This window comes from Solea solea, chromosome 8 (assembly GCF_958295425.1).
Source record: "Solea solea chromosome 8, fSolSol10.1, whole genome shotgun sequence".
NCBI lineage: Eukaryota > Metazoa > Chordata > Actinopteri > Pleuronectiformes > Soleidae > Solea > Solea solea.
The window spans coordinates 16,059,597-16,081,667 of NC_081141.1; the positions used below are offsets into that span (position 1 = coordinate 16,059,597).

Consider the following 22,071-nt stretch of genomic DNA (forward strand, 5'->3'; position numbering starts at 1 on the left):
CACACACACACACACACACACACACACACACACACACACACCCTGAAAGTCTTTATTTACAGAACATGGTTGGCACAGGGATAAGGAAGTCTCTTTAGGGCTGACGTTACTCGAGTCACATGGGGGAGGAGCTTTCTGCGGAAATGCAAATGGTCTTCCAAAGAAAGACTAGAAAGTGGGGCCAGGAGAGGAAGGTTTTCTTCCAGTTCTGTCTGGCTTCAGTGATTTACAACAACTCGTGTTAATCTACAGTCATGATGACACTGTGTGGAGCCCTGATCCTGTTTATGACTGTGTCTACAGGTAAGAACAGCTTAGCACTTGTTCTTTGACAATTTACCTTGGAGTGAGAAATTTGTAGAAGTAGCTCAAGGTCCGTCATCATGGTTGTCTCATGTCATGTCTGAAAGAGACAGCAAGACACTAAGCAAGAAAGTATACCTTGCGTGATTCTTAAAAAATGGTAAATGTAAAATTGTGAATTTAAAAAATGTGATTTATTCCACAACTGCAATATTTATTATTGCTAGAATGATGTCAAACTATTCCTTTAAACTCCATAGTGGAATGTAGCCAAGTACTGTTTAGTAAAACAAACAATGTAAATGTCAATGTAGACAAATAATGATGCATCCTCTGCAAGTTTTACTTCACTCTTTTCTAGTTCTCCTGCTGGTATTTCAAGTAAATGTAGTGACAAATGATCATGTAAAACACAGACAAACCAAAACCAAAATGGTGAGACTTAGGGTTGTATGTGTTCTGTTTCTGCACAGTGGGTGGATTAAGATGCTACACGTGCACAGCTGCTGACCCAAAATCCTGTACAGACACCAAATCGTGTCCCGTCATCTTCAACCGTTGTTTCTCTCTGAAGTTAGAGGGTAAGTTGTTCTGTCATTTCAAAAGTTTCAATTGCTAGGAATTCCAAACTCAACAAAAACAATCATGAAACAGCATTTCAAAAGTTTTCCCATTGTGATTTGCAGGTCTCGACATGATTACCAAGGGCTGCCAAACAAGTGTAGCATGTGGCGGTCCTATCGTTTGTTGTGAAGGAAACCTGTGCAACAAAACCATTGTGGCTGCTCCCAGTGTCATCCTTGTGCTGGTGTCCTCAGCCATCTTCACACTTTTTCTTTGAGGCCCTGGAAAAACGACAGCTGAGATTATTTCTATGCTGCACTTGTGCCTGCACTTTTGCCTTAACAATAAACAACTTTTCAATATCAACAACTATGGGTTAAGAAGTGGTATCCTGTTCCTGCAACAACTATGCTGGAATCACAGCAGATAATTTAACACCCTTAAGTGCATATCTGGTAACCCCAGTTTCAGAAAAGATGGACGCTTTATCAAAATAGAATAAAAACTAAAATTAGTAAAGTGTTAAATCACTTTATTCAACACAGTACAGCCTTCACAACCTTTAGAGTTCTCCATTTATTTAAGGACAAAAGTCAAAAGTTGAAGTCCAATCCTACAACCAGCTGATGTTAACAGTTCCACTGACGGAACAAAAACAGACTCCCTAGCAAATGCAGCCACTACATCGTTCCTGCTTTTAAAAATGATGCAATATCAGACAAAATAAAAAAATACTGGTAGTATCTAACCAAATGAAGTCTTTTACGATTTATATGCATACCAAACAAAACGTCTTTACACAAACCTAACGCAAGTACGTCTCTTCTTGGAGAGGCTACTGATGGTCGAGTTGTTCTGGTTTGAGCTTTCGGTGAGGATAGTTTCTTCACTGGCAACAGACCAGTGTCATTAGAGTCCAACTTTGCATTATGTGGTTTTGTGTAAGAGCAGAGTTCTTTAGAAGGGAGCATTTGAATTCACCTTTTGTTTTGAAGCTAAAGTTTAGCATTAGCTCATTTCCAATTTTCTTCTGGGATCCCCAGACATCTAAGATTTACTATTCTTCAAATGGTACACAGACTTAACATCTACCTTAAATGCCTTTAATGTTGTTTCACTGTAGACCACATGTGGTTCCTTTGTCTAACACTTAACTCATTGGCTGCCAGCCATTTTGAGAGCAGTGGTCAAATTGACGTCTATAGCAGTCAATGGAAGCAAATGCAAAGCACTCTAGCAGTTAACCTTATCTGTGATCATTCATCATTGTTTGGTTTGAATGCAAGCATTTACATTGCTCCTCAGGGTCAACACAACTTCCATCCTTAAAACTCTATCAAATTGGCATTCATCATTTGCTTCCAGAATGATTAACAAAGACCAGATTAACGTCCGACATAATCAGTCCACCCAAAAAAGTGGACAATGTCACTTCAACCAGCACCAAGCAGAACACAACCTGTGACTAATGTACAACCCTCAGCTATTTGACAGAGGGAAAAGAGGAGAAGAGAAAGAACGTGGCCATGTTCGACGTACAGACAGCATCAGCAAATTCAAGTGGACAATGCAGATGGAATAAATAGAAAGGAGGCACGGCAGCCAAGAAAAAGAGTGAGTGGGGACACAGCGGCCACCTAAAATTAAAATACATGACACCTACTGTTTGAAGATCTTCATGAAGAGCAACCTGAAAAATGAAAGAAAATGCTGTTGAGTCCATTCAAGCTCCTACCATCACACGTGTAAAACAACAAGTTCAGGTGTTATGGAACATGGTTGTATGAGGTACAGACATGGTTCAACCAGCCTGAGAAGTGAAAACATTGCTGCCAGCACAAATTGTATGTAATCTGTTCACTGCTTTATATCCATGTTTAACAGGCATTTAACAGGCTGCAGTTGTAAACTGCTCTCTCTGGTGTAAAAGACCACCAAACAGCGAAATACAGAATTAACATATAATCACAAGTTATTAAGAATAAAGCTGAGGAAGATTTGAGGAAAGCCTTTTGTTTTGTCAGTACACCATACAACCACACTTGTTTTAGACAACTTTTATATCTATCTGTACTGTGTGTGTGTGTGTGCGCGCATATATATATATATATAAAAAAATTAAAATTAAAGCCACATTGACATCACTTCAATAAATTGTTAACTAGCCCTAAAATCTTTATTGAGGTAGTGAGTTGTCTCTAAAAGGTGACACTCACCTTCTCTTTTTAACAGTTTCAGGTCTTTGAGAAGCTGGCAGAGGTTTGTTTCTTAAAAAAAAATGTGTGTTTTACATTAAATGGTTCAGATACATAGATAAGACTGTGTGCAACCCTGAATATGCCTTTAAACTTTAAAGATGCCATTTAAACCAAATAATTTTGGATCGGGAATATCATTTAGATGTTTGAGGAACAGCGAACAACATTTTTTGGATCAAACTTGAAAATAAATTACACATTAATCAAATTAAAGTAATAAGTTGCAGCCCTATTTAGACCTTTTCACCTACTGTGACCTCACAAAACGGCTGCCAATTCAGATAACAAAGAGCCACAATTAACCAAACATTAAGACATAATAATTTAGCCACTGTTTTTTTGGTGCAACAAATGGCCAACAATTTAGCCATATTTCAGCCAACAGTGCGACAATTCAAGGCTAATTTTGAGCAAAAAATTAACATTAAGCCATAATTAAGCTGACAGTGAAGCACAACACTGAGCTCAGCCTAATTAAGCCAACATTCCGACATAGTTCAGCCAACAGACCATTAAGTTAATGCGACAAATGTTACTCACCATCCTAGATGAGCCGTGAATCTCCGAGCTGTTTATATCCACGAGCTGCTGCACGCGACCAACTTTTTGGAGTCTGACGTCACGCCGCCGTAGTTCTTGTAGTTTATGTAGCTTTTGCGTGTTGTTTTTGGTTTGCGGCTCGTTTACGCGGCTTCTCTTCAAAGCAACAGCACTGAAGTGACGTTGACTGGGGAAAGAGGAGGAGGAGGAGGAAACCGCGGTCATCAGCTGATTGAAAACACCTGCGTGAAGATGGTCAGGTGTGTTGTGTGTCACCAATCAGTCATCTGCTATATCCACAGAATAATCACATTTCCCTCCTTTACCTCCATGTTTTCATTCATGTTTATATACATTATATACACACATTTGATGGTTAAATACATCACAAATGCCATTATACTTTAATTACTTTGTCATCTTCAGCAAGATAAAGAAGCAAGATAAGGAAGGAATTATTGTATGTTTTATTGTTTGTTCTTAGGTCTATTAGGTCACACGTTTTTGTATTTTATCTGTTTTATTTATTTATTTATCTTTGATGTACAGCACTTCAGCTGTTGTTGTTTTTAAAGTGTTTTATAAATAAAGATTGGATTGGATAAAGAGGAGAAAGACCCTTTATGCTTGCTTTTATTTTGATTATTAATATTATTGTTATAATATATCCCGTTTATTTTTAGCCATGACAATATCTTTGATTTTCTTTTCTCATTTATTTATTTATTTAAGACAATGACACATTGGTAGGTTTTTAAATATTGCATCCATATTGCATCCATGCATCATTGACCATCATTGTCATTCTTTTCTTACAGCCCTGGGAGAGACAGCACATTTCTCTGTTCTTGCCGTCCTTTAATGGAAAAAAACAAAACTCCGATGAACAATAAATGGAATGGATGCTTGATTTTAAAAGTATAACTTTTCCTGGAAATTATGAAAAAGAAGAAAAGGGAACACTTTACAATTGATATCTTATTTATTCAGCAATACATTATATGTATCTGTTATTTCAGAGAATTCAACAAAGGCCTGAAGATTTGTACAAGAAAGATTAATTTCTCATTTTTCTACTTTTTGCCAGCAACTCACCCAAATCCTAGTGTGTATGAATTCATGGTGTCATACAAACCTAGGCCAGGTGGGCAAAGCACAAAACTGTATGCCTCTGTGTCAGTGTACTTTTGTTTATTTGAGTCCAAGCCAACAAGAGGAGGAGCCTTTGAGGAAAAACACATTGCTGAGGGTCTGGGGGACACATGTTGAACACTAAAAGCCAAACGAATAAACATTATCTTCTTTTGTACTTCTCACACACAGTTCTCCTGTACTTGACTCTGTCCACAGGTAAGTACATTTTTTATTGTGTTATTGCTATTAACTGCACATTTTAACCTGAGGGTTTAGGAGTTGTATTTAATTCTGTCTGTGAAGACACTGTTGATCAGATAACCTCAAATAGGTCAACAAAACATCAAAAACGTAATGTTTCCTGGCATTACGCAATATGAACTTTGACCTAATTCTGCATTTCATGTGGATTAAAATGCTACCAATGTGTAATTGGCGTTAAATCCTGCACAAACATCAGGACCCTTGCCTCCCACACTGGATTGTTGTTTCTCCAGCGACCATGTGGGTGTGTATATTTTTCCGTTTGTTACTGAACATTTCATTATAACGAGTTGGGAACTGTTCGACATGTTGCTATACTAAAAGCATGGTGGCTTTCCATCATGTCTTGCAGGCATAGTCAAGGGCTGCCAAAGCAGTATTGCATGTGGAAATCTGAAAAATTGCTGTGACTGGGACCTGTGTAACAGTGCCACAGCCACTGGTCTGATATTCATTTTTTTTTTTCAATAAATAAATGATTGATTAAAATTGATAAAAGGTTTCTCTCTGGTCAAGATACAGCTTTGTGGTGTGCTATAGTCTGTTTATGATCCTTTCCAGAAGTCAGAACAGTGTATGTTTTATGTGCTTTTAGAATTCTGGTAGATTCTATTTGTGTATAGTAGCATATCCAAAAGGTTTCGGAAGTTGAAATTCTTTCCCATGTGAATGTTTGTATTTCTGGGGCCACGGCTGGCACCTGCTTTTCAGGGAACAGCTTTAAACCATTGGCAATTTGTGTAAGTACTATTTATTACAACACTGCCTCCTAGTGCCCATATTAACATACAGTTTACAGTCTTATCCTGTTATTTGCTGGGGCCTTCAAGAGAGAAAAAACAACAACAAAGACAAAATAACAATGAAAGTTTCATGAACAGGGACAAAGAAAGGGAAATCTACTTTGCAGTAAATGTTCACCGTTGTGTTCTTGGCCTAGAAACTATCAAGTTCTCTTCAGCCAGTAACCCATCTGTCATCCAGACACAGATCTCCTCTGTTCAACAGCAGGATGTGCGGCTTCTCTTTGTGACTAAAGATTATCAGGAAGGAAAAGTTGAGAAAAGTGTGACCGTATGAAGGAATAAATGCAATTTAATTGTATTTAATGTTTTCAAAAAAATTAAGTTAAATGAACTGTACAGTAAAATATGGTTATAGCACAGTAGTCATTTTATATAGGGAAGTAAGACTATCTTCTTTCTACAGTAAGTATGCCATGGTATACAATGGAAAAAGAGTGGGAGACACAAGGGTGGACCATTACACACACATAACTGCACCCCCTCATGATCAGACTAGACCCCCAGGTCATTTGAGTTTGAGACCCCAGCACTAGGCCATCACTCTTTACAAATGTAAATGCAAGATGTTTAATTGTGGTAAAATGTTTCTCCAATGTGATGCGACACATGCTTCTTCTCACTTCTTTTCGAATGTCATTAACTTTCTTTTTTTTCCTGTGTTTTACTATTTTTGCTTCCTCGATTTCATTTCTATATTATGTTGTGCAAAGAATTTGTTAAGTAATAATCAGGAAGTGCTGAACATTTATTTTTAATAAATACATGTACTGTAAGTAACAACGTGGCCCTTTTCTTTTAAATCAGTGGTTCTCAAACTTTGAAGAACCTTGAGAAAATATGGAGCTCTCAAAGTAACATCATTACCACCAACGTTAAAATACAGTGGTGTAAATAGGCCAAAGTCAGCTATACGGACTTTTCACAGGAGACAGATTTATTCACAATAAGGTAGCTTGCACTCTCATGATCCCGGTATAATGACACACGATTAAGATTGAACGAGAGATATGGTAATTCTTCTTATTATTATTTATTCATTTGTGTTATTTGTTTAATTTTCTACACACTCATGGCCAAAATTGCTCAGCTCCACTTGGACCACACATCCTGGTAAACACAGTAGACCAGTAGTTCAGTATCACCTGAAGAAGCTTGCCTACTACTGGTGGCACATGTACCACAGTTTGAGGTGGTGTGATGTGCTGCTTTGATGATGACAGAACATTCTCTCCTAACCACCCAGCAGAGTCAGACACAGACATATGAGTCACACTGACTGGGAGGAGGAGAAGCTCTGAATCAGCCCACAACTGTGCAGAGACATGCAAGAACATGATTGGCCCATGATTACCACTTCCTGCCTTGTGCTGCATTGATGGCGCCTCGAAAATTCGAAGCACAAGTTGTACAATCATTTCTTGTACTGTTTACTTAACAAAAAGCATGCAAGTGTAATTGATTAATAGGTCAACAATTTATTTTGGCCTATTAGACAAGAATAGTAGATATTGGACTTTTTACTGATATCCGATATGCTGATATATCGGGATAACCGATATCAATGTACAGTATACACATTTTTCCCTGCTCCCAACTGCAGAGGTAATTTAGACCTGTAGTGAAATTAACAATATTTTGCGCACTTATGTCGCAGCAGATGTAGATATACATTTTCTTCATTAGGTAAAATAAATAAACATAAAAAACAATAATATTGTGGAGGGTGCCAACATAGAAGTTAGTCCTGTGTAACTGTCACACCACCAGGGGTTCCAGGAAGAAATCATGTGTTGACTTGTAAGAGTTTCTTCAAATAAAGAAAAAACAGACTAACAAAAAGCAACTGAACTAATCAGTACTGCACACAACACATTTTAGAGTATGTCCATCAACAGTGTAATGATATTAGTATTATAATTACTATTGTGTTGTTGTTAACTGTACAGTAATATTTGCTTTGCTTACAGGTGACACCTTACTGCATTGGTATTTCCTTACAGTCATTGTGTGTGTGTGTGTATATAATACATTTATTAGTATATGATACGATGAGTATTTGTTCTCATACAGCCTTCATTCATCTTATTAATTAATTAGTCGATCGGTTGAACTATGAATTTACTACAGTAGTTCAAGTTAGGATATTTATTTCTAATCTAAGATAAGACGAGATAAAGATACGATATGGTGTACTTTATCTAATACATAAAGCTATTTCTTCCACTGCAGTTGCCTCCACTGCAGAGCTAATTTTTCCCAGCACCACGTGAAGGCAGCGTGAATCACAGCGGTTGTGTTCACACTACTGCGTGATGTCTCTTATCCCGGGTCAGGACGGTGTAGTGAGCGGATGAAATCCCGCAGTGTTATGATGCTTTGTGAGGAGTTAAAATGGTGAGAGGCTCGTAACGTGTGTGGTGGTGTTTAGACTAGGTTTAGCTTTTAGTCCGTGTTCTTGACTTAGTGTATAATCATTTACCTGTTTTTAAATAAAGAAAAAAAAGCTAACTGGTAGTTTGTAGCTCCTCGGACAGTCCACGGAGTTGGTGGTAGGACAATGACACTGGGGTTTTTAAATTTTGTGCTGGGTTAGGGTTAACCCTAAGACGTTTGCGGCACAAAGACTGCGTCTCGTTTTAAGACTAAAACTAGCCGGCGGTCACTCAACCCCAGCCGGGACAACCAGGACAGGACATTTCATACGGTCTCTTTGTAGAAGAAAACGCAACATGTTCGAAGCCTCAGGAATCCCTCTCATTCTGCTGGACATTACCTGCCTCATCCTCGGTATGTAAATCTAATCTCCTCACGAGCTAATCCGTCTAAATGCGTTGTACACTTTATTTAACACTCACATTATTCATACTAACGGCGACTGTTCCAATGATTCACGTCACTTTTATTCAATTTCTGTGATAGATATTTGCCCTGGCATATTGATTCTGGAAGGATGACAATATATCACCAAATCGATCCAATACCATAATACATAAACAAAAATAAAGCAAATTAAGATTTACACTATAAATACTATGACACAAAACACTTAACTCAACGTCCAAATTAAGTAGGGATATTGCATCATATACAATACAATATTTTCAATTTTACTCCTGTTGAATTGTGGTTCTCTGAAAGTCCGATCTGTGGGACAGATTACAAACTCAAGAGTGGGTAAACACAGGGAAACCTTGAGGTTAAGAGAACCAGGCAGGAAGAAGATGGAAAAAAGGGCAACTAAATAGTCCCACCCTGTGTGTGTGTGTGTGTGTGTGTTTTTTTTCCAAGCAAAATTGTATTTTTAGCTCACTGTTTGGAATGTAACCATAGCACAGATACAGATGCATTCTGCAGCGGGACTGTATGATAAATCCAACAGTGTAGCAGTGATACTGAAGTAAACATAATTCATCAAATCCCTAAACCACAGAAAATAAATCCCATCTTTGGTTGTCCACTGTATGCCAGTCTTCTCATATTGTTGTGGAGCTGGCGGCAACAGTCTACGCAGCATAATCTCTATTTACAGTCCTGTATCATCACTGTGTTCTGTAAAAACTGCTGTTTATGTGTTGCTGCTGCTGGTGTTGCTGCTGCTGGTGCTATCATGCTCACACACTTCTACATTTTCCTAAAGTAAAAGCAGAAACACCGCAATTACAAAATACTCACGTGTTGTAATGTAACAAAGGACAAATACTTTGTTACGGTACTTGAGTACAAAATTCCTGTGTCTGTACTTTACTTTGTTATTTATATTTATAGCAACTTTTACTTAAAGTAAAATACTTGAGATTGATATCTATGTAATATCTGCTGTAACGTTTATTTTGGAATTATAGGTTTCAATGGAATGTAGGATTTATATTACATAGTAGTAATAGACAATGTGGAGACAATTCAACATTAAGAGTCATGATGAAATACCTATTGAGTTTCTGATCTACAATGAACCTAAGGAAAGAAAGAATCCGTGAATAGTGTATCACTCCTCCACTCCTCGTGCCATAATTCCTGGGGTTTATCTCACGCTGACTCATCCAGTCAGTGTAATTTTGAAAGATTAACAGTTCAGTCGCATCAGCACAAACCACTGTTGTCACTCCAACATTAATTTTCAGTGTAATGTGGTCTTTGACAAAATGATAGTCTGTGAATATGCGTTCACTCATGTTGGCCCCAAAACACCGAAACCATGTCCAGCAATGCATTGTTTACATCAGTTTCTCATCTTCATAATAATCAAAAAAGCTGCGGATAAAAACATACAAGAAGTGTACAAGAATGTGTAACCAAAACAAGGTTTTATTGTGATTCCTATACAAATTAAGCTCCTCGGGAGATATTTCCCTATCTTAATACATGAGTATGAATACTGATTTCTCATGCTTATTGTTCTGTAGTAATTCAAGCCCTCAGGTGTTTAATTCAGTTGTGCAACTTTTCTGTTTTTGAACGCAGAGAATTTCCCTTGCAGCTAAATAAAACACACGAGAGCCACTTATGAAAATCTCAGGTTTTTGGGGGGGACAGGACATGTCCGTGCAATCTCAACATGCCACACTTCCTCATGTGTCTACGTCATAACATCAAGAGAATTGTGTAACAGTAGCAACTAGGAACGGCTCATTGGCAGAGGTGGAAAGTAATGTATTACATTTACTCGCGTTACTGTAACTGATTACAGGTTTTAAAGTAAAGTCATTTTTTTTATTTGTAATTTTACTTCAGTGTGTTTTTATTTTAAATCACATCTGTGACAGAGTAAAATAAAAAATAAATAAATAAGTGTAAGTAAGTGAAAACATTTGTGACCTTTGACCCATTTTGACTGATACATTCTGTGTTTACATATTTTATTTTGTCAGCACGTTAATTTGTAAAGGTTTTCCTTTAATTAAAAACAATTAATGTGAGATTTGTGTCCCCTTGTCCCTTTTGCGCTCCACAAGAAAGCTCATTTTAAACAAGCTACTTTTTTACTTTAACTAGAGTACTTTTTTAGACCAGTACTTTTACTTGTACTATCAAAAAAGTGGTACTTTCCACCTCTGCTCATTGGTCTGATTCACATGCTGCGTAACACGATGTGCATTTGCATGACGTGAGACCGCAGACAAGCTGAAATCTGTCCCTGTGGTAAAAGTTAGTCATTATCTGCCTCTTCTTTGCCTTTAACAGTTGGACTTCCATTTTTCATCCTCACCCCTCAACACAACCCTTTCAAACGGGGCTTCTACTGTAACGATGAGTCCATCAGATACCCTCTTAAAGAGGACACCATATCCTACCAGCTGCTGGGAGGAGTCATGATCCCCTTCACATTGATTATTGTAAGTCAACGACTTGAAAAAAGTTCAATGTCCTGTTTGTCATCCTGTAGAGAAGGTTACTTATTGTTTAAATGACATTCCCTGTTGCAGATCGTCTGTGGCGAGTGCCTTTCCGTTTACTTATCTCGCATCAAGAGACCGTCTTCAGGGACCAAGTATGTGGCGTGTGTCTACAAAGCTGTTGGGAGCTATGTTTTTGGAGCTGCTGCTAGTCAGTCTCTGACAGACGTAGCCAAGTACTCCATCGGTCGTCTGCGGCCAAACTTCCTGGCTGTATGCAAGCCAGTCTGGGATCGCATTAACTGCAAAAGTGGTGGATACGTCGAGAATTTCACCTGCACTGGAGATAATTTTCTGGTTGATGAAGCCAGGTAATGGTCCCTGACATGAATGACAAAGAAATGGTTTTATTTAATTGAATTTAAGATGCTTTAAAACATGGACTGAAGACCGGATATTTATCTGAAATTGTCTCTGTATAAGAGAAGGTGAATACCAGTGAATTGTGAACGTGTCTGACCCTGACAGTTTCTCGCTGTGTTTGCTGTGTTATCAAACTCTGGACTGGGCCGATCCATGTTTCCAGAGATTTGTCAGAGTTCAAACAGCAGAGTTACTCCCATAACTATGTTGTACATGAACAAAAAAATCATACCCGATACAGGAACTGAATTGCAGTCAAATCAGATCAACTTTACTGTTCTTAACCTGGGAAATTTGATGTCACACTATCAGAATGACTACAACACATAACTAACCATAAAGCTTTAAAGTGTAGAATGCTACGAAATACATCATAAATATTCATAAACATCACGCATAAGCTACAATAAGGAAAATGCACTCCTACTCCTACATTACCATATAAACTATCTATAATAATGATTAACTGTGTCATAGGGATTTCTTTGGACCCATATTTTGAAACTCAAAAATATGATTGTTTTGTGACATGTCTTGTTTAATAAGATTAATGACATTCTTCCTCATTTAATATCTTCTTTTTCATAGACTGTCCTTCTACTCTGGCCACTCATCATTCTCTATGTACTGCATGCTATTCCTTGTAGTAAGTACATTCGTTATTTCTTACAGTTACTATTTATCGCCCTAATGTCACTTACATTTAAGTAGAAAATGATCCATACACATTTACTGATAAAATATAATCAACATAAACTCCCAACACCCAAGTATTGGTTATTTACCACACAGTGTAATCTAATAATAATTCATTCCTTTTATCCCTTTGACTACCACAGCTTTACATTCAAGCCAGACTGAAGTCAGAATGGGCGAGGCTCTTTCGTCCCACCGTCCAGTTCTTCCTACTTGCCACCGCTGTGTATGTGGGTCTGTCCCGAGTGTCAGACTACAAGCATCACTGGAGCGATGTGTTCACTGGCCTCCTGCAAGGCGGCCTAGTGGCTATTTTCACAGTAAGTTTCACTGCAAGATCTCATTAGCTAATGGGAAAGAAAGACGTTTATGTATTTAAAGTCAAGGTTGCTACAAACAACTGGAACAAGGAAACGTGCCAATTATTTAAAACTAAAATACCATAATAGGGTTTTTATCTACAGTGTATATGTGCAAATGAAAATGGGCTATAACTCCGAGCAAATAACACACAACAAACCAGCTATTTTCTTCATTGACTTCCAGAGAAGCTCAGCTACCGTGGAAGTGACGTTTTTGCCAAACACCGTCGTGCTACCCGTCTGTGTCGTCCCATAGAGAACAACTGAAGCTGAGCTTCAAGTGGTTTTATTGCGGAGGCAGCTATGGGAATACGAATGCGCCATGTTCTAAACGTGTTCTAGCGCATGTTTAATATATTATATATATATAATATTTAATAATCTTACTGTTTCTCACTGTCTAACAATCACCACACGTTATACTTTTAAAAGAGATGAACAAACATGTTAATCAAACCACTACTGCAAGTATAAGTCCACATTTCCCAACCCTGTCTTTGACCTCAAAAAATGAGAAGTAGAAGAAGAAGAAGAAAAAGAAGAAGTAGAAGTAAACAACCGCAAGAAAAATATGGTGAAATCCAGACTGGTACATTTTTGGACTTACATGAGACCAAATGGATGCTCTGTCAGCTTAAAGAACATGAATATTTTGAAGTTAACGGATTTTAGAAAGACACAAAATGGTGCTTGACATGCTAACAATTTGCTGCCAGATAAAGTTGGCATCGTTTGTGACGTAAGAGGTCAACTGGGAAATGCCTAATGCAGGAAAGGGGGCCATCTAGTGAAATGGATTTGGACACATTTCATTCAATAAATCAATTCACGCTAGTGCTTGTATTACTGGGAAAAGGGCAGTAGTCCAATTACAAGGCTACAATAATAAGCTGATTTTAAATTGTGTATGAAACTATATAAACAAAGACAACTGCTGTTTTTCTGCAGGTGTTCTGTGTGTCCAACTTCTTTAAGCAGCCAGCCGACGTGGTGGTGTCACAGGAGGAAGAAGCCTCGCCCTCTGGTTTCCCTGAAAACCCTTCCAGTTTGAACCACTATGGCAGCACTGACTGAATCTAAGGCCTTTGAGTCCATGTACTATACAGTGTACAGAGTACAGCTTGAAATTGCCTGAGAGGGCCTGAACACACCAATTAGTATCTGCAAGTCTCTGACCACTGGCTGTTTCTGTGCATTTTATTTCATGGAGCCAGTGCTGTCGTCTGTTACCTTTGGTGTGGTCGGTAAGCTTAAAATGCTCGAACATAAGCGTTTATACATAAGACAGTAATTGCACTTTATTGAGATATAAAGACGCAGAGGATTTGGGCTGAATCCCATATAATACACGCATATTATGGATCGAAATGACAAAACACAGTGCAGCGTGTTGGTTAACCGTAGACAAAAATGGCTTTTTACAGTGCGCACTTGTTTGAAATGTGTTTTTTTTTAGTTTATATTGGTCTGATGTTGCCATCTTGAATGAATGAAATTCCTTTTGCCTGGAATATAATGAGAGTCTGTGTGTACTGCAAGCAGGCTTGTAGGGAGCCTAGCACCTGTGTGAATAAGAAAACCTGGACTGTCCTTAAACTTAAAATGGAGCAGGAACTCATAAATTACTTGTTTTTTATTTTAATTTTGCCTTAGTCAGAATGCTGCTACCTGCTGTTATTCCCCTCACCTGGTTTTATGTCATTGTATGAATGGATAATGCAGTGAATTAATTTTTTCTTTTACTATTTGTATTGGCTTTAATGTATTTTTGTCCACACAGAAGCTTTAAACACTATCAGTGCCAGGAGAGAAAAAATATTCGATGAATAAAGAGCTGCATTTTGCTGTTTTGATACAAAGGATTGTGTGTTTTGCTTAATAAAAAGATATAATGTGAGTGAATGTGGAAAGTGAAAGTTGTAGACTGAGTGGTGGTTAAATAGCTGATGTGTGAGAAGAGAAACCAAACTCCTCTCACAAATGCAGAACTGAAGGTTTTCTGTATTCTCAGGTAACATACTGTAGGTTCCCCTGAATCATTATTTGACCTTTATTTGACAATTGTGCAAATTTAGTGACACTTATTTTGACTTATCAGTAAAAAAACAAGCAAGGTTAGATACAAGAAGTATCTCAGAAAGGAACGGGGCAATAGGATGAGCCATTTTACCCATATTTTTTTCATCCCATAGTTTCTTGTGAAACTCAAGTTCCCCCATTACAAGAGTCATCATTCTCTGCACAGAACTAATGTCATACATAAGTTATTAAGCATGTAATTTCTAGGAATGTGTTGTGAGGAATTGGAAACTCCTCCATTTAAAGTTCCCATTGTCCTTCTCTTGACAAACCCTAGGTCGACCTATTAAGAAAATGTGACTTGGCAGCATGACAGAACTTTATTGTTCACATGTAAGACTTAGATTCAATGCACAGTGCTGCTGTCAAGTATAAATTACTTGTTTTATACTGTAGATAAGTTTACCAGCACCTTCTGTTTGTGTTTATGTTTGGTTTGGTGTTTCGATCTGTATACTGAACTATATGGAAGCTAAAAAAAAAAAAAAAAACTCACTACCCCTCTCAAAAACATCTCAACCAGAGGAGAAGAAGAAGCGTATGCAGTAGAGAAAAAAAACGAATAATAAAATATAGACAACTGAAAGCAGGGAGGAGATTAACAACAGACATACCAGTTTCAATACTTGTCTTAGAATAGGAAGCATCAACCAAAGTTAGGGAACACTTTCTGCTTCTCTGTCATTGTTTCTCCAATTCTCCACTGCCTCTCTAAAGCAGAAACACGTTCTCACTTATTGTTGAAACTCTACAATTTGACAATTTAATAGATTCAATCTATTGATAAATGCAAGGAATAATATCAGTTTGTCTGGTGACTCACTAAGAGACCACACAGTGTGTGCAGTGCCAAATTTGACGTTGTTTGGATACGAAATTCAAGAGATATCGGTAGAAATGCGACAGATATATTGCTAAAGGGACAGCTTGAGGATTTTACACAACCTGGCAACCCACAGGTTGCCAAGGGGCCAAAGTTGAAGAAACATGAACAAATATTTCTTGTGCAAATATTGTGATGAGTTTAGCCATTGCCTAATGTTTGGGTGAGTTTGGTTTTAACAGCTAATTGACTGGAGTGTTTCTTACATTATTTCCTGCTCTTTGCCACACTTCACATATGTCCTTGTGGTCCCTTTTTCATATAGTTTTTTTTTTTTTTTTTAAACAAAATACTCTGTTAAATCATTGAAGAAACTGCTCTTGTTGTGTCTGAAATGTGACCCATCATAACGTCTGCTGCTCCACACAAGCGCCCTCTTGTTGTCACGTTGACCTCGACAATAGTTCTAATTGAGAGCAGCACCATTCACTCTCTCGTCACATGCCTCACTTTGTCTGGCCAAGCAGTGATGCTGCCGGAGAAACAAGTGACTAGCGACTGTGTAGCATGCAGCGACAGCTTCGAGAGCAATTGTTTTGCTTTAGGCCATTATGTCTCACATTTCTCTTTGGACACTGGAATCTGTCAGGCTCCTGTAAAGCAGCACGAAATCATTGAAAAAAAAAAACGAGGTTCTATTACCAGACAAATGGTCTTAAACTCTACCCAGGAAAGAGTGAAGTAACATTGTTTTTAAACAGAAAAACCCAGAGAGCCACTTGACTTGAGAAATAGCGGTGTCTGTTTCATTATGTTCTTGTTTTTAGCACAATAAAAAGAGACTAACTGACCTCACAAAGTGAGAATGATAAATTTAGTATGCATTATATCCTCTGTGGAAAATTAAGAGGTGTTAGTACTCCAGATTCCTACTAGGTTGAGGTGAGTCATCTTTCAGAGCTCTCGGGGTCAGTGTATCAAATGTTATTATTACAAAGATATTAAGAGATCAGAGTACTAAAGATGAAACTTCATTCAGCAGAGCAGCTCAGTTGTCTTTGTGGGATCTATGGCCACCTACTGGAGGCTGCACAGAATACCTCCTTAACAGTTATATACTATCCAAGTGTCAGCTCACTCGCTCACAATAGACCATTGCTCTACTAATTCTGTTTTAGACGAATGTTCAATCATTCCAGTTGAATTGTTTTCAAATGAAAAACATCTATGGTTCCAGATTCTGAAACATGATTTTGACAACACAATTAACAATCTCATAACAAAACATCAGTTTTCTTGACATTAGAGCCAGATTATCAATCTGTTGCAAAGGTAAAGAGTACATCCATGTAGATATGAGGACATGCAGACCAGTACATACTTCCTCTCAGGTCTCAAACAAGACATAGGGACAGTGGATGGGTCACAGAATTTATTATAGTATCAAACATTTTACCACATCATTTCAACCATATGTGAGGAACCAGGCCCACACTTGACTCTTTACAATCTCTGTAACCAGTAATGAACAGTTACTTGTACATTTAATACCACTACTGTACCCTCCATAAACTCAACTCACTAAGCAGATGACTGTTGAATGTGTAATGTTATACATGTTAACATGGTATTTTTTATTTTTTTTACAATAAAAACACACATTTGATGTGTTTAAATAGAAGGTGTTGAATGTCCTACTCAAATGACTTGCTGATCTGCCACTGGTGAAATGTGCTCCGAGGGCACAAACCCAAACACTACACTTACTGCACGTAAGTGAACAACCAGGAGAATTTTACAGCACAGTAGGGTTGTAAAATTTTATTTGAAGAAATCTGTACATGGAGGTTTTGGCCTTCAGTGTGTTCACACATATAAGCATGGGGACAAAGACAGGGAGCTCACTGAAGAACAGGAAGTGCTATCCATTACTCAAAGCTGGACAGGAAGTTCAGTACAACCTGCTTCAGTTTAGTATCTGATGCCTCTGAGATCATGCCGTCAGCCCTGAAACATGTACAATGGGTTAAAAACTGTACACATCTAATATTTTTGTCCAAGGACAATCAAACATTACAGCAAAAAATGTCTTACCTGATTGCAGAAAGCAAGTCCTGTTGCTGGCTGAGGACATGCTGCAGGAAGGCCTTCTCGAACCTTGTGATCTTGCTAGGCTCCATCTTGTCCAGGTGACCTCTGACACCAGCATAGATGACCGTTACCTGTTCCTCAATGGCCATGGGACCTTGAAGGAAAGTCAGAGTTTAGTGGTCTAAATGTAGGACAATTTCAATTGTACAATTACTCATGGCACAAAAGCCCCCACAACACTCACAGTACTGTCCTTGCTTCAGGAGTTCAGTGAGCCTGACTCCCCTGTTCAGAAGCTGCTGGGTGGCAGCATCGAGGTCAGAACCGAACTGGGCGAAGGCAGCCACCTCACGGTACTGAGCCAGCTCAAGCTTCATGGTACCAGCCACCTATGTGGGGGGAAAGTTTTTTTTTTTTAAATTGTTGCCTGTAGCCCACAAAACACATTTTGCATGTTTTCAAAGCTAGAACTTACCTGCTTCATGGCTCTAGTCTGAGCAGCAGATCCTACTCTGGACACAGACAGACCAACGTTGATAGCTGGGCGGATTCCCTTATAGAACAGCTCAGTCTCCAAGAAAATCTGCAGATAGTAAGTTAAGATAGTAAAGAAAACCGTATAAAACAGAACAGTTGATAGACGAAGACCATGAGGGAAAACAAGACCAACCTGTCCGTCTGTGATAGAGATGACATTGGTGGGGATGTAAGCAGACACATCACCAGCTTGGGTCTCAATGACAGGGAGGGCAGTGAGGGAGCCGCCGCCAAAGTTGTCGTTCATCTTGGCAGCTCTCTCCAGCAGACGGGAGTGCAGGTAGAACACATCACCGGGGTAGGCTTCACGACCTGGGGGACGACGCAGCAGCAGGGACATCTGACGGTAGGCAACGGCCTGAGGAGGAGAAAAGGGACATTTACCAGGAATGCATGGGGGAATACCATCTAACTAAATTCTATAATTTCCATTACTGACATAGTTTTGACTGACAGTGGTCGGAGCCTCACCTGCTTGGACAGATCATCATAGATGATGAGGGCATGTTTGCCGTTGTCTCTGAAATATTCTCCCATGGAGCAGCCAGAGTATGGGGCCAGGTACTGCAGAGGGGCGGCATCAGAGGCAGTGGCAGAGACCACGATGGTGTACTTCATGGCATCGGCATCAGTCAGCCTCTTGACCAGCTGAGCAACAGTGGACCTCTTCTGTCCGATGGCGACGTAGATGCAGTACAGCTTCTTCTTCTCTTCAGTTCCTTCGTTGAAGCGCTTCTGGTTGATGATTGTATCAATGGCAATGGCAGTTTTGCTGGAGAGGGAAGTTGTTTAATCGTTTAAGCACATACTAAGGACTTAAGCTTTACAAGATGAGTATATTTTTAAACCATATAAACTCATTTCTCTAAATTTAGAGCTTTTACCCAGTCTGCCTGTCACCAATGATCAGCTCACGCTGGCCTCTACCAATGGGCACCAGACTGTCCACAGCTTTGATTCCAGTCTGCATAGGCTCCCTCACAGAAATACGGGGGATGATACCAGGGGCCTTCAGACCCACACGTCTACGGGTGTTGGAACCAAGAGGACCCTGAGAAAAATACCCACATGTATGTTAATGAGCCATGAAGTTCATCTACTTATTGTAACCATGTAGAGAAAACCAGTCATTTGTTAGTTGGAAAGCATGATTTCTTTTTTTTTTTCCAAGTCGACTGCAAAGCCCTGGTTCAATTTAATAATAGCTACCAAGTTTAACAGTTAATATCTGAGTGACAAAAAATAAAATAATACTTTTACAGCCATCAATCAGATGTCATCTTTTAAAGATTATAATTAAGTTTTTTTTTTTTTAAGATTTGCTGTTCATTAAGAAGAAAATAAATCTCAAATAACCTTTCCATCAATAGCGTTTCCCAGAGCATCAACCACACGGCCAAGCAGCTCCACGCCAACAGGAACGTCCACAATGGCACCAGTCCTCTTCACAATGTCACCCTCCTTGATCAGCTTGTCGTTACCGAATACAACAACACCAACGTTGTCAGGCTCCAAATTCAGAGACATACCCTGGAGAAATAACAAAAAACAACTTGTTAGCAAGTTAGAACTTAGCTAAACTCAAGATATGAGCAATTCAGGTATATGTTGTATTAAAACCTAACTTTAGCCCTACCTTCAGACCAGATGAGAATTCCACCATCTCTTCTGCCTGGACATTCCTCAGACCGTACACTCTGGCAATACCATCTCCAATGGACAGCACACGTCCTGTCTCCTCCAGGTCTGCAGATGTATCAGCCCCCATGATCTTTTCCTCCAAGATGGAGGACACCTCAGCTGTGCCTGTGGAATAGGACATTTAACTTAAAGAACACATTACAAATGAAAAAGAAATCACCCAAAACAAGTAGTAAAAAAACAAACAAAAAAACCCTCACTGTTGCCTATAGTCACAATCACATTTAAACAAAGTTTGCAGTGATTTGCTTGATGTCTGAAAAAAAAACTGAACCAGTTCCATGTCACTGAGGAGACGGAGCCATATTTAAGCAGACTATTCTGTGTGCTGTCATCTTGCTCGTCTAGGGTAACGGTAATGAGCAATTCATAAAAATAACATCCTACACCATGAATTCACATTAATCAATTAAACAGATTAATGGAGTAGCCCTAAAGTCAGATATTCTGTTAATTCTCGCAAGCAAATGTATAGGCTCAATTTGAACCAATGCAACCACATAAAAACTGGTATTTCATGAAAATATTTACTTGCAGGTCAGCTGTGGCAAATTGTCTTTTCCAACATGTAATTAAAAATGTATTGCTAGATTAATTAATCATTCCATAATAAGTAGCCTCTGTACCTCCTGTATCACCACATATTGAATCATCCTCTATGGGAGAAAAGCACACTGCTACCTCTGTCAAAACTAAATATGTTTTGCTCACAATTATCTGCATTATTTAAAATAATAATAATAATAATAATAATAATAATAGTTAAAAAAATGTATATATCCATGTTAGATCTTTTGAAGAATAAGTGCACTGTACTGATGGTTCCCAACGCACGACCAGAGAGTATTGTTATAGGGGTTGTGAAGAGCAGTGACTCTGGAAACGATAACCTCCGTCAGTGACATTCAGGAGCTGGACAGAGTTGAAGGATAGAGTGTGTGTCCTGGGGTTGTTGTCTGTCTCACCTGTCTTCTGCAGCCATGGTCTGTGTGTGTGGAGGTGGTTGACCCCAACACAAGCGGCCGGTACAGCCTTGGACACCTGCGTTCAACGTCAGATCAGTTTCATTAAAGAAATACTGCATGAAAAGACAGTTCAGTCATTACATCTGCAGCAACGGCTTCATACAATGTGCACTTTGAAAGCTGGATTGCTGAGAAAGAGGACATGCGCTGTCAGGCTTTCTGACCTTCAGCGCATGGCTGAATGAAGTGTTAGCAGAGAGCTACACTTACTAGCACGCGTGCTAAGTTTAACGTAGCTTGATGCAATGACGATGGCTGCCGATTTACAAGGGCAACTGAAACAAACACATTGACTTAAGAATTGAAGGATCAATAGCACCAGAATATCGACGATAAAGACTAGTGCCGTCAAAAAGCCGCATACGTCAATGGTTGCCGACTTAGCTAGCTAGCGGCCTGCAGCGTTAACGTTACCCTTCACGCCCACAAGGTTCACACCGACATTTTAATGGAATTGATGCATCCACGCAGTATGTGTGCTAGTGGTTTGAATAAATACTCACAAATCCGGCCCTTCTTGGCAGGGTCCTGACCAAAGCTGCAGCAACTCTCACGGATAGCATGTTGTCGGGTTGCTAATGACCTGTGTCCTCCACCACTGACTGCGAGTGAATGTAATGGCTGAATGAACTCTTCTTCTATTTATGTCACTCATGACACATTTCCTGCTTGGTGACTCAACCCTGCCACCTGTTGGCAGGAAGACGACACTGGTCGCCAGACATACATAATACCCATCGGCCAGTATTTTCTTTCTTTTTTAAAAAAAACATTTATTTTTAGGGCCTGAAAATATTCCTAAAAAAAAAAAAAAAAAGATAAAAGCGGAACTGGTAAACAATGTTTTATAAAATAAGGGAAATACAAAAAAGTGGTGCAAAATGGCTCACCAGCGCCCTCAAAGGTGAAACCCGATAGGACAAAGCAGAAACTAAGTTGTACCAAAACTGGAAACATGTCACGGGCCAAATCGAACAAAAAAGTCTAATGGGGTCTAATAAAGGGAGTCGTCCATTTGGAGTTTGGCATCCATCTTGCCGATTTGCATGTTTCGTAAATAGACAAGTTTGTCTAAGCATGTTAATTATAGCAACATAAAAAATGAGTCAATTGGTTGTGGACACTTCAAAGA

The 22,071-nt window shown here is 38.9% G+C and overlaps 3 protein-coding genes across 4 annotated transcripts; 2 read left to right on the forward strand and 1 right to left on the reverse strand.

Annotated features, from left to right (window-relative positions):
• The first annotated feature begins 143 nt into the window (after positions 1-143).
• LOC131464243 (lymphocyte antigen 6S-like) lies at positions 144-1,236 on the forward strand. Its single transcript, XM_058636631.1, has 3 exons — positions 144-303; positions 777-884; positions 990-1,236. The coding sequence occupies exons 1-3, from the start codon at positions 255-257 to the stop codon at positions 1,142-1,144; spliced, it is 312 nt and encodes a 103-aa protein (XP_058492614.1). The 5' UTR covers positions 144-254; the 3' UTR covers positions 1,145-1,236.
• A 3,688-nt stretch (positions 1,237-4,924) lies between these two features.
• On the forward strand, positions 4,925-14,543 carry LOC131464544 (phospholipid phosphatase 1-like). 2 transcript variants are annotated; one of them, XM_058637070.1, is made up of 6 exons: positions 4,925-5,015; positions 11,051-11,202; positions 11,293-11,573; positions 12,214-12,271; positions 12,465-12,641; positions 13,632-14,543. In XM_058637070.1, exons 1-6 carry the CDS (start codon positions 4,928-4,930, stop codon positions 13,755-13,757), a joined length of 882 nt encoding a protein of 293 aa, XP_058493053.1. In that variant the 5' UTR covers positions 4,925-4,927; the 3' UTR covers positions 13,758-14,543. The 2 variants fall into 2 exon arrangements, with proteins under 2 accessions (XP_058493053.1, XP_058493054.1); XM_058637071.1 differs by lacking the exon at positions 4,925-5,015 and adding an exon at positions 6,861-8,656.
• A 2,459-nt stretch (positions 14,544-17,002) lies between these two features.
• Positions 17,003-21,601, reverse strand: LOC131464614 (ATP synthase subunit alpha, mitochondrial-like). The gene is made up of 11 exons (XM_058637193.1): positions 21,443-21,601; positions 20,880-20,955; positions 19,850-20,019; positions 19,570-19,743; positions 19,098-19,264; positions 18,685-18,985; positions 18,347-18,571; positions 18,152-18,259; positions 17,921-18,065; positions 17,680-17,830; positions 17,003-17,592 (listed from the first exon to the last, which is right to left on the reverse strand). The coding sequence occupies exons 1-11, from the start codon at positions 21,500-21,502 to the stop codon at positions 17,514-17,516; spliced, it is 1,656 nt and encodes a 551-aa protein (XP_058493176.1). The 5' UTR covers positions 21,503-21,601; the 3' UTR covers positions 17,003-17,513.
• Between the last annotated feature and the right edge of the window lie 470 nt (positions 21,602-22,071).